The 12,634-nt window shown below is 35.7% G+C and overlaps 1 protein-coding gene across 8 annotated transcripts in view; it reads right to left on the bottom strand.

The window, feature by feature from the left end:
* Positions 1-12,634, bottom strand: part of LOC139741368 (neurobeachin-like) — a 238,455-nt gene that overhangs the window by 120,137 nt on the left and 105,684 nt on the right. For all 8 annotated transcript variants that reach the window (XM_071651947.1, XM_071651948.1, XM_071651950.1 and 5 more), the window contains exons 3-4: positions 9,865-9,991; positions 1,877-1,977 (exon numbers count right to left, since the gene is read on the bottom strand). In XM_071651947.1, the coding sequence (XP_071508048.1) occupies positions 1,877-1,977; positions 9,865-9,991 (228 nt within the window). The remainder of the gene's footprint in view (positions 1-1,876; positions 1,978-9,864; positions 9,992-12,634) is intronic.

Here is a 12,634-nt window from a genome sequence, read left to right as displayed (position 1 = left end):
GCTTGGACAATGTTCAATTAGTCAAATTTCAGCAGTACCATCTGCACCACAGGAGTATCTCTTCCATTATACAGACATTCACTGGCACAGTAAACATTTAGATTTAAATGCAGTGTTTTGCATGCACATTAAACTATAGTCTATAGCATTTAATGTAAATATATAGCACAGATCAAATGGTAAACTCAATAGATTTCTATTTCACATATTATCTTCTGGTTCTCATTTGACAACATACTCAGTTGAGAATCATTTGGAAATAACATATGAACACTGCTCTAGGTGGAATTCATATGGATTAATTGTCCAGAAATCAAGTGAAATGGTCACAAAGTCATGTCTGACTCTGGGTGGTTTTTTTTTTCACAGATTCATTTTCTTTTTTTATATTCTGGCTAATAGTTTCAAATGTGATTCTACAATATCAAATCTAAGTACCAGTATGTAAAGATACATCTCAAAATGTCCATTCAAAACAGGTGGTAAAAATCTTGTAAGATTTTGCACACAACCATTTTGTTGCTTGGGCTGAAGCATGTTACTTGTGAAATATAGGTAAAATATAATCTCTCTGCCTATGCCAACAATGTGCTTGATGCTACACATTACCCTGGAATCATCAGAAATTCATTCTCATCCAACACTATAAGACAAGCACAAATCAAGATCAACACTTCAGCTATGGGTCAGAGTATGGCTATTTGAAGTGATATCAGTATTAAAGTCAACTGGCACTGACTGAACACAGGTTAAAGGTCCTGTTTACCTTTGGGAGCAGTGATTTAAAAAATGTTCAAGATATCACTTTTGATGCATATGTGTAGGTCATTTGTATCACAAAACATCCTACCATACAAGATTTTTGCAATAAAGCCTAAAATATAAGGAGATATCACTATTTTTCTCATTAAACCATAACTGTAGACAGTTTAGTCTGGAAACACTTTTATTATAACTATTGTTCACATTTTGTATATCTAACAATACTTGACATCGATCATACTGATTCAAAATTTTACATTGGTTGTTTCTATCCCTAACTCACATTTTAGAACTATTTTGAAGCACTAATGCTGGGTTTTTGTTTCATCTGCAAATGGTAAATTATGCCTTTAAGTTGCAGAGATCATTGCATCAACTTTAAATTTTTGGCAACAGTAAACTGTGATTTCACTTTTGCAAGGATTATACTGGCCGGAAAAAAATATGAAGGGTACGGTCACAATCACTGTCAAAACAATGAATGCAAACGCCCACTCTTTGCTTGTAAGTGTAAGGCTATGCTGCCACCATCAACATGCCTCCCCATGCTCGCACTGAATAATCATAGGGTAATCATTGCTCAAATCAATGGCCCCTGTCTATGTAAAAATTTTGGTTTGTTTTTCTGCCTTCTTGAAAATTTTCAGCACAGCCATGCGGCCAACGTTTGTCTCTATGTTCATCACTGCAGGTGGGTTTCTGTGTGCAGTTTATCTTGATCTGATATTTAGACCTTCCAAAAATGACTTATGGTCACAAAGATATGATCAATAACTTGACTTCATTTAAAAAGGGTGGAATAAAATGGTGTCTAGATGATATAAGGCACAACTGGACACAATAAAAAGCTAAACCATACTGTTGATTGCCATGAGAAATGATTATGGATGTTTTCATATGAATTGGCAATGTCAATATTGAGATAATTGACTGGGAAAATTGGTAAAATAGAATAAAGAGAAAGAGATTCTGACAATTGCACATTAGGTGATATGCCATACCTACAGCATGTCACCTAATAATAGCTTATTCATAGAAATGTGGCTACAAGTTAATAATTCAATGCAATGGTCTACAAAGGCTTGAGATAAGGCTAGAAAGAGGTGGGTCTTACCCAATGCCCTTCAGCTCCCTTCAAGCTGCTGAAGATGAGTTTGAGTTCCTTCACTGAGATGCTGTAGATGGCTAGCACACCAATAATCTCCACCAGCAGGTCTGTGGAAGGAAAAAGGTGTCAATTAACCCTGTTCTTACATCAGTAAGCCATATTGGACAATATGGTTAATAGTATTCCAATGATATCTCATTATCAAGTACAAGGAAGTACAGACATTACATGGAATGTGTGTGATATCAGACAAGTATAAAGAATATGCCACTCTACAACTGCTAACTTTACTACTGACAAACATCAATGGTATTTTGAGGTATTGGTTATGAAAAGTCCCATTCAGATGGCTTCCTGTGGGTGCTGCAGAGTAGTGCTCCAGGTTATGTGACTGGTCATCACTATTACAACCAGTTATAACTATTACAACCAGTGTATATGTCAACTTGTTTAATTGTTTGCTCCAGAGAAACACTTATTCATATCTTTGTAAAGAGCACAGAAATGATCTTATGTTCCTGAAATATTCTCTCATCTCCAGACAGAAGTTTTCATATCATATAATTTTTTCTTATTAAAAAAAAAACAACTTTAAAAACAACAACAACAACAAATCAAAGAGCAAAGAGCATAAGAATAATTTCGGGATTAGCCAGAAAGAGGTGAGCTGACAATTATGAGAATCACTTGCTGGCACACCATTTCTGAACAATGGTTACTCACATGTACACACACACAAACACACACAAACACATGCTGGTCCAATATACACATATTAGTGTTGGTGTTGATATGAATTGCATATGGCCTTCAGCATATATCAGCATATAGTATTTCAATCCAATCTACTAAGTCTATGAATCAAGAATGTATAAATTCTACAAACTCACAATTTAAATCTATTGGGTGCTGTTGGTTTTTTCTTACTCAAAATATAGGTCTATATATTTCTCAAAGCTTACCCTAGCACTTGAGACTGCCAAAATTTTTAATTTTTACTTGATATGAAAGCAACTAATTGAATCAGTTTTGAGAATTTGGAGGATGACTTTGATTTCTAATATACTCGACTTCACTATTTCCCCCTTTTAAGTGGATACAATGTGAATCTTTATTATCCCTATTCTTAAAATTCAACACGTTCAACATGCCAGTGAGAGCATCTTACAATCTGAAGTGGGATAAAGCAAATACAATTCCCCTTTGACATTCCCACAGCACTAACGATCAGATATGATTAAGCCAGTCATTCACCCACTATTGCATGACAAGGAGAAATAGCAAATGGAGGGCTGTCTGAGACTGCCCTAGAGCAGTGATTTACACCAAGTGGGCCTTTAATCAAGTCATGACACAGGGTGACACCTATCAATCATGGCAGAACAAAGCCAGAATGCCAAGGAATGGCTAGGGATTTTCAATTCTCCTCCTGGAATTACTCAGTTATTCAATCACCCTGAGCTATAATCTAATCAAGCTGCATTATTACCTATGTAGCTTTCCATTCCTGCGGTGAATAAATCAAGGAATTGATGGCAAATAATGAGAACTGGATTCCCAATATGCAGTTTAATTGCATTCATAGAACACTTAAAGGAGATGGCTAGTAACTGATCAGTGGGAATTAGTGGAAATGCTGGGGGATGATTGTTCTAATCCTTGCGTTATTCATTTAAGAGTACATTATACATCTATTGTTATGTGAAAATTATTTGCTTCAGAATGGTCTCATATTCAAGCAAAGTGCAGTTTAATATTTCCAGGTTAGCATGCCTGTACAGTGATGGGGCATTAAACTGCACATTACTACTTGAATAAGAGACCGTTCTGAAGCAACTAATTTTCACACAACGATAGTAATTATGATGTACTCTTAAATGAATCCCACAATAATTGGAACAATCATCTCTCAGCATTCCTACTGGTTCCCACTAATCAGTTACTAGCCATCCCCTTTAAAGGAGGGGTTTGGGTGATTCTAAGCTATTATCACTTGAAAGTGCAATATTTCGGGGCCTATATCACCTATGTCCCAATAAAAAACAAAAACAAAAACATCAAAATCCTTCACTATTACTTTATGCAAAGAATAAGGAAACAGTTTCAATCTGTCACAAATAGGGTCTCTCCCAGAACACTGCATGTCAATGTTTTCTTGTTGTTGTTTGTTTGTTTGTTTGGTTTTTTTTTTGCCAAGACTAGCTGACTCATCTAATGGTTGCTGAATTATCACTCCCAAAATGCAATATTGTTATGTGTCTATCACACACACACACACACACACACACATCCATTTTAAGCTACAACTGATCTATTTCTATAAAGATGGCACATCTTTTCCACACACACAAAAAAAGATTAAATTATACTGTACCAGATATTAATGTACTAAGAAAACTTGTTCAGTGTTATACATAATAATCTCAGAATGCAATGAATCTTTAAATTGAAGAAAATGTTTGCCCTCTCCTTTTTGCTTCACTAGCTTTACAAGGTCTCATGATTTCATGTAAAGCCTACCCCTGTATACATACTTAAGTACACTGTCAGTCCTGATCAAATTTGATTTCAAAATAAGTAGTTAAAGTTAACATATTGTATAGCAAAAATTTAATAAAACTAGACATAAATACAAACGTTGTGGAATTTAAAAGGTACTTCGAGCATTACAAAACAATAATATTCTTCATACCTTATATGATGCAAATTAAGAAGAGAACATGACAACTCTAACTTTAACTGGTACACAAAACAATATCAGGAATGCAATCTTATAATGGTAATACCAGTCCCTAGAATTAATACCATGGACAAGGCCTGTGTCAGGTGGATTATGAAACAGCATCCAGAAGAATATTTCAAACTCAGGTAGATAGTTTTCTTTCTTTACAATGTTCTCTACTTCAGCTTTCCTATCTTAATCTTTCAGATTCTGCTTTGCTATAGACAGCAATTTGAGCCCCTCTCCCTAACCAACAAAACCGAAAGTGCATATAGAAATAGAAACTGTTTTTTCTTTTCTTTTTTCTCTTTTCTTTTCTTCTACTGGTGTCATCTCAAAATATTCTCAGACAGACTTTTATGGCATTTTCCATAAGTCTCAAATTTCATGAAGGCAAGTTGCTTCGGGATTTCACTTACATATAATAAATGTAGAATTATGGCAAGAAAATTAAATTATCAATGCCCACATGGCCTAGGGTAAATGCTCAACATTATGTGGCAGAATGGATGCAAGTTGAATAAACAGCACGCACATCACAGACATTGCATTCTCCAATTTGGGGGATTAGGAGATAATTTCATATTTTGTTGCATGATAAAATTCTATTAGTGAAGCGATTCTAAGAGAGTCTCATATACACATTGCTACGAGCAAATATGCTGTTCCCCTCTTTTTGATACACGCTTTATCAGTAGTTTGATAGCTGAACAAGTTGATATCCACTTCAATACCTTGCTATAATATCATTTCAACATCCCAAAGGAGATTCTTGTAGTCATATACGATATGTGAAAATCCTCTGAAAACTTCCATTTCACCACATGTCATGTAGTTTATCACTACGCTGATGAAAAGAGAAGAAGAAATATAGCACTGGTTACAATCACGAAAATCATATCATGGCCAACTTCGGGAAGTTTAAATCAAATCTTATTTTTGTAGTGTACTGTTGAGCACAAAATTATTTTCTGCTGAATAAAGAAAAAACACTTTAATATAAACATACATCATGATCAATATCATTAGAAATCCTCCTGCCAACTCTTGATAAAATTTAAAAATGATGCAAATTACCAGCCTCTGGGCACACAGCCAAATAAATGCATCAATGGCATGTACTTCAAATTATAATGCACAGCAACAAATCATAAAGCTACTTTGATGTAGCAAAACTGTTTTCTTTTCATGTATGCGCTTGCATTTTACCTTTTGTATGAGGGCCTGTACGAGCTCGACTCTAGTACACACCATGCAACATTTCTTCTGCACCTTTTTGTCTATATGTCATTATTTTTCTTTCCGTATAAATTTTCCAAACATTTTGATATTGAATTAATGGGAGTCAGGCATATTGGTTGAGGTGTCACACAGGTGTCATATAGTGATCTATCACACATCCATCAAAACCTACATTCGGACATTTGCTTGTGTTATCCTGATGCAAAGCAATGCTTATTTGCATAAATACCATTTCGATTCATTATGAACACTTTCCTTTATATACACGTATATACACATATAGGCACCTATATGTGATACATTTGATTGGTAAAACAAAATAAATTTGATCAAACAATAAAAAATATAGGAAATAAGGAAAAACAGAAGAAAAATGGAAATACATGTGAATTGGAAATAAAATGTTTCAAAATATGCTACGATAACTTTTTATTCACATAATGCAAAAGACAAAATTATCAAAAAGAAATTTTGCAAGAAATGCATCATGACTTTACTTCTTGATGTTATTCCACATGTTGGGCCATTTGTGAGATCGGTAAGGGGTCTGGGGCCACAGGAGCTCACAAATACTCCCAAATACCCCTACCTATTTAGGATTAAAGGAAACCAACATCTGAATATAAATGTGGATTGAGTGAAAGCACCAATATAAGAACAAATCAGTGAAAGTTTGAGGAAAATCGGACAAGCAATTAATATTTATGAATTTTTGAAGTTCTGGTCTAGTTCCTAGATAAGAAGACATGGCATCATTATGGACAACAATATAAACAAAATATAAGGAGATTTTGACAAAATTTTACTTTTCATGAAAGGTACACATTCTATTGACTTGTTACTGACATATGTCAAGGGTAATATTATTCCCCTGGTTTCTGAAAGAAGTAAAATGCTCTTTCATCATTCATTATTATATTGTCCAAATGATATCATGAAGCGTAGTAGTCTCCTTATCAAGCAATGAAGGCACTAACACTTTAAAAAAATCGTAACTTATGAATCGATTGTATGATTTTCCTCAAACTTTCACTGATGTGTTACTACTAATGTTGCTGCTTTTACTCAATCCACATAAATTAATTGGGATTTGGTTTCCTTTAATCCAATTTGTTCATCTAAAGTTTGATGCAAAAAACGAAGTACTTCAACAGGTGCAATTAAAATCTAGAATGAACTATAGACCTGGTTACTGTATAAGCTGTTATTTTCATAAGAGTTTAATTCTCGCAAATTTTGCAAATCACTGTTTGACCGCTAATCTAATAACAACACAAGAAAATATCTTGAACTGACATGCACTAGTGCTCTTATGATAGCCTCAGTATCAAAATCACTAAAACAACATCTAGCTAATCAGTCTGTTACCTCCTCATTTGTGAAAATATCTATACATGAAAATAACAGCTTATACAGTATACTCTCTCACATGCAGTTTGACACTCCAGTTTTTAATTTCTTATGAAAACTGCAAGATCACAAACAAATAGGTATTGCATTCAACAGCACATTCCATTATGGGTAAGTAGATTGTCAGCAGTCAATCGTTCCTACAAAATGAAGAGGCTGAGAAAGATGTAGGACCTTTCACTTTATCTGCCATCTCAGAAAACTTCTCCAAAAAGTCAGACCAAAGTGTAACCTGATCATCTTCTGCAAATTGAACAGATTACCGTGGAACCAACCAGGCATCCATAAGCGAAGAAGAAGAAGAAGACAAACATAGGGGAACAGGAGATATGCATAAACCACAGAATTCAAAAGGAAAGAGAGAGAGAGAGAGAGAGAGAGAGAGAGAAAGAAAGAGGGAGTGAAAAAAAGAGAGGGGTGCACAATGTTGAAGATAGATCCACATAAGATGGACAATCTGACCGCAAAATACACCATACATCTTCATGATGCTACTTAATACACAAAAGGGCAAGAACTATGATACTAACAGGGCCTGAATTCAGGCTTTTGCCAGAAAACTGACATCCCCGTCAAAAGACAATGGGAATGAGCTTTATTTCAACCATGCATTCTGTACAAAATATCACAGTGGGTTAAACCAGTTGCTAGGCAAACACAAATTTGTGTTTTGATTTTTAGCGAGGCATATCATAGTTCCATCTGTCTTTTTAGCAGCACATCAATTTTGATCTTGAATATCAGATTAAACAAAATAGCAACAACAACAACAACAACAACAAAACAGCACCACCTGCCTAATGAACGTTCACCGGTGAGGATTTCATATGAGACCATCATACTATGCAAAACATACTATTTTGATGGTCTGCTAGTCTGTTTGTGCAGTCAGTTTATTTTTATTTTTTGTTTCTCACTGCCCCATTTAAGTGTGATGGTAATAATGATAACGTTTATTACAGTACACATACAACTGGCAGCATTTCAAGTTGCTGGCAGAAAGACGTCATGCAGAAATAGAGCTACCCATTACATAGTAGCTCTGTATTGTACTGGTTCTGAAAAGAGAAATTCATAAGGTGTGACTTCAAATAATTACAGAAATTTGTCTCTTTCAAATGAAGTAAATTAAAGTTACAGGAGAGGTCCATTCACACAATCCGGAAAACGATTGGGTTTTTTGTGTGATTGCTGAAATGCAAAGAAAAACTAGAAATGTCGCTATGGCGACTGATGCCTCCGCATAATGCATGATTCTCCCAATAGGCATATAGTACAATGTCTTCACAATGTGTGATCCATGACATTTTCACATAACTGGCAAAATACTGAAATGACAGGTTTGTCAGAAATGTCTTGAACTGGGTTTGCCATAATTTTCTAAGAGTGCAGGTATACATATTTGGGGAATTTTGGGGAAGTTTATGCATTGAGTAATTTCAAAGGTATGAAGAAAGAGTGTGATAACGGTACAAAATAATTTTTTTTTTGGGGGGGGGGCATTGAAACCTGGCCTTTGACCCTTAACCTTTGACCTTTGACCTTCTGGCTGGAAATTTCCTGGAGAATCTCCATTAGGTAATGCATGTACTAAGTTTTGAAACTAATAATGCAAGCATTGCATATACTAGTATATGAGGGAAATAGTAAAATTTTGAGGAGTTGACCTTGACCTTTGACTCCTGACTATTGACCCCTAAATTCCCTAGAGAATCCCTGCCAGACAGTACATGCATATGTACCAAGTTACATGAAAATACATTGAACCATTTGCAAGAAAAGTGATATTGCAACATTTTCCCCTCACCTTTGACCTTTTCACCTTTGACCTTATGACAAGAAACTCTCTCTGGAGAATCTTTATGCAGTAGTACATGGCCACACCAAGTTTCAAGAAAATACCTTTGGGCATTGCATAGATATGGGGGAAATTGCAACATTTGTAGCATTTGACCTTGACCTTTTGACCTTTGACCTCTTGCCAATGTCACAAAAATCTACTCAACTAATTGTCCCATCATACATCATCCTTGGACCAAGTTTAGTGAAAGCTGCTTCATCCAGTTTTGAGTTATCACGTAAACAGATGAATTTTAGGATTTGACCTTGATCTTTGACCTTTGACCTTTGACCTCTGTCCGATTTCACTGAAAAACTAATCAAGTAATTGTCCCATCATACATCATCCTCCAACAAAGTTTGGTGAAATTTGCTCCATCCAGTCTTGAGTTATCGCGTAAACGGATACAATTTCATGATTTGACCTTGACCTTTGACCTTTGACCTTTAGCCGATTTCACCCAAAATCTAATCAACTAATTGCCCCATCATACTTCATACTTGGACCAAGTTTGGTAAAATTCCAGTAAATATTACTCAAGTTATCGCGTAAACGAAAGCGGACGGACGGACGGACGGACAACCCGAAAACATAATGCCTCCGGCACCACTTCGTGGCGGAGGCATAAAAACCAATAATTCCTACCAGTGGACGCAGAAAAGAAAAGAAAAATCACTATCATTATTGGCATAGGAATGCAGAAATCAGAAAAATATTACAGATGTACAGGTTCCATGCCCAGCCCACACCATCGTAGCATGCATTAATTGACATACATACCTGCAATCATCTCATCACTGCTTGGCAACCTCTCCACCAGCTTCTCAATGATAGACACCTCCGAGCAAGCCTGCAGATTGAGGTAGCTCTTACGCAAGATGGCCACAAACATGCTCAGGATCTCCGCCTGCAGGATTGAAGAGAGAAAAGAAAGAGAGGGAGAGAGAGAGAGTGAGGGATGTGGGTTTCATTCTTCAAAGGTCATGGCATGACCGTTTCTACTGGCAAAATATCTGTGTACATTAGGCCCATTCACACACATTCAAAAAAAAAATTGCAAAAAGAAAATCAATTTTTGAAACAAAATGTGGAACTGATAATTATTGGCCATCTTGATTTTCTAAACCCTCTCGATGCATTGCCTAGTGTAGTGCGAATCATGGAGTTACAGGTGCACACATATTTATTGGAGCATGATACATTTCAATCATAAGAAATGAAATGACCACATGCATGTGCTTATCTGCCATTGTCGACCCATTGAAACACATTCTCATAAATGGTACTGAGGGATGATGTTTCAAAGGTCAACACGTGACATGTGACCTTTCATTATAAAACTCACAATGTTGCCTTTTCACAGTTGGGTCAGATTCTAAATGAAGGCATTCTCAGCACTCAACTTGTAACCCCTTAAGCAGCTGCCTAATACTCAGTTTCAAGAAACTTGATTAAGCTTACTCAACTCTTGCTGGAGCTATCCAGAATGAATATCAACAGTCCTTTAGCAGACTTTCACATGGCCCCACAACCTCTTTTCACACATACACATCTCACCATGCAAACCCACACATTCAATCAACATAAGAAATTCTTAGCTTTGAAATAAAACTTGTGTACACTCAGCCAGCCACCAGAAGTACTATTGAGGAAAAAGGTCTTTGAAGTTTCCTGAAACGCAGAGTCTCACTATTTAATAATCATGTCTAGACAATGACAGGATTTAAAAATTCATAGCAACCAGTATTAAGGAATAGTCTGGATTAATGCCATACTCATTTCACTCATTCTGTTCCTACTACAGCAAAGTTTCCTTGCTTCCGATGAATATTTGAAAAGTTTTTGTAATATTTTCATTTATTCTTCAGGTGTCTCACAGGTGAAAAAGGATGTAAAAACCATGTGTGACCATGGAATAAAATGTCAGCCAATGGTCATGCAAGCCGTTAAACCGATGACTTTGTTATTGAATGACTAATTGAGAAAATACCAAAGAAATGAAGTCAGCATTGTTGTAAACATCATTTCACGGTATACTGAGAATTGATCTCTGTAACAGTATGTGGATTGTGGGATGCAGGGTCACATTAAGTAATTATAGTTTGACTTTGTCATTACCATTTAACCCATTGAGGACAAGTCCTCAGTGTACTCGGACAGATGTCTATGGGAAATGCATGTTGTAGCAAAATCAACCCATCCTCAACCGGTTAAAGGGGAATGAAACCCCAATACTTAGGTATATGGATTGAATGAATGTAGTAATTTTAATTAAAAAAAAAAAATCTGTGAAATTTGAAGAAAATCAGGCAAACTGTCCAAAAGTAATGATTTCTTAAATTTTCAGTAAACCAGTCAATGAATCGGAAGACTGCAAAAATGTGTGATGTCACACATGGACAACAGTAAGATATAAAGAAAGTTAACAAGGAGAAATCAACATATTATCATCCCTCAAGCATAATGAAAAAGCACTTATCTTTATACCGCTTTCAGAAGGAAGGAGGAATAATACTTCCCTCAACATGTCAGTAACAAGTGGAGAGAATGTGTACTTTTTATAAGATACAAAATTTTATGGAATTTTCTTTATTTTCTTTACATTGTTGCCCATGTGTGACTTTCCGAATTGATGTCGTCTTCTTACCCAGCAATTGCAGTGCTGAAACTAAGAATTCACGATTTTTCAACAGACTGTCTGATTCATCTTATCCCTGATGTGTTCTACTAATGTTTCTGCATTCACATAATCCATATATGTGTTGGTTTCATTCCTCTTAGAATTGTTTTTTCTTATAATTTGTCGATGTGACTTTGATCTGATGGTTTTAGGAGTAGAAAAGTATTTGCGTGTTGTCACTTTTGCAATACTTCAGTTGAGCATAAGTAAGACAGATCCACACTGCAGAACATTTCACATTATGGTGTTTGACCCTCATTTCATTTCAAAATGAAGTTTGTCAATTCTCATGAGTGATTCAATTATACCTACTGGATTGTTTAACTTTATCACACTACCACTACATGTTTAACCTCTGACATCATCTTTCAATATGAATTACAAAAAGATATTAAGTAAAAAAAAAATAAAAAAGAAGTTATAGATTCTACAAGTTTCAATAGAATCACGTTTATGGTTATAATTATCATTAAGACCATCTCATTTAATACTACAATCACTACAAGAAGTTGAAAAAGTTATTGTTGCTATCAACATGCAATTGTGTTCAACAAGTTCATGAGTTCAAGAGTTCATGATATCTGTCACATGATCTTGATTTCTTTACAGTGGTGATTTCCCATTTGCCTGAACTTATTGAAAAGTTCCAGATAGGTCGAAAACCTCTGACAGCCATCCATCTACATCTGCAGCAGATGAATAGACAAACCGAGTCTGTCTCCTCCGGGCAGATTTACAGAATCACTTATAATGTGGGTTAAGAACCTCTGTCACGTATGGGAGCCCAAGGCAGTCGCACAAGCATCAGTATTGATATCAGGGGTGGAGCAATGATGGGTGCCCACATGCATGCAGTGTCAAGCTCAGTAA

Source organism: Diadema antillarum, unplaced genomic scaffold, assembly GCF_040938485.1.
Source record: "Diadema antillarum isolate AM-2024a unplaced genomic scaffold, OU_Dant_1.0 seq00000924_RagTag, whole genome shotgun sequence".
Classification (NCBI taxonomy): domain Eukaryota; kingdom Metazoa; phylum Echinodermata; class Echinoidea; order Diadematoida; family Diadematidae; genus Diadema; species Diadema antillarum.
The sequence above is the reverse complement of the archived record's forward strand: the minus strand, read 5'-3'. Positions and strand labels throughout refer to the sequence as shown.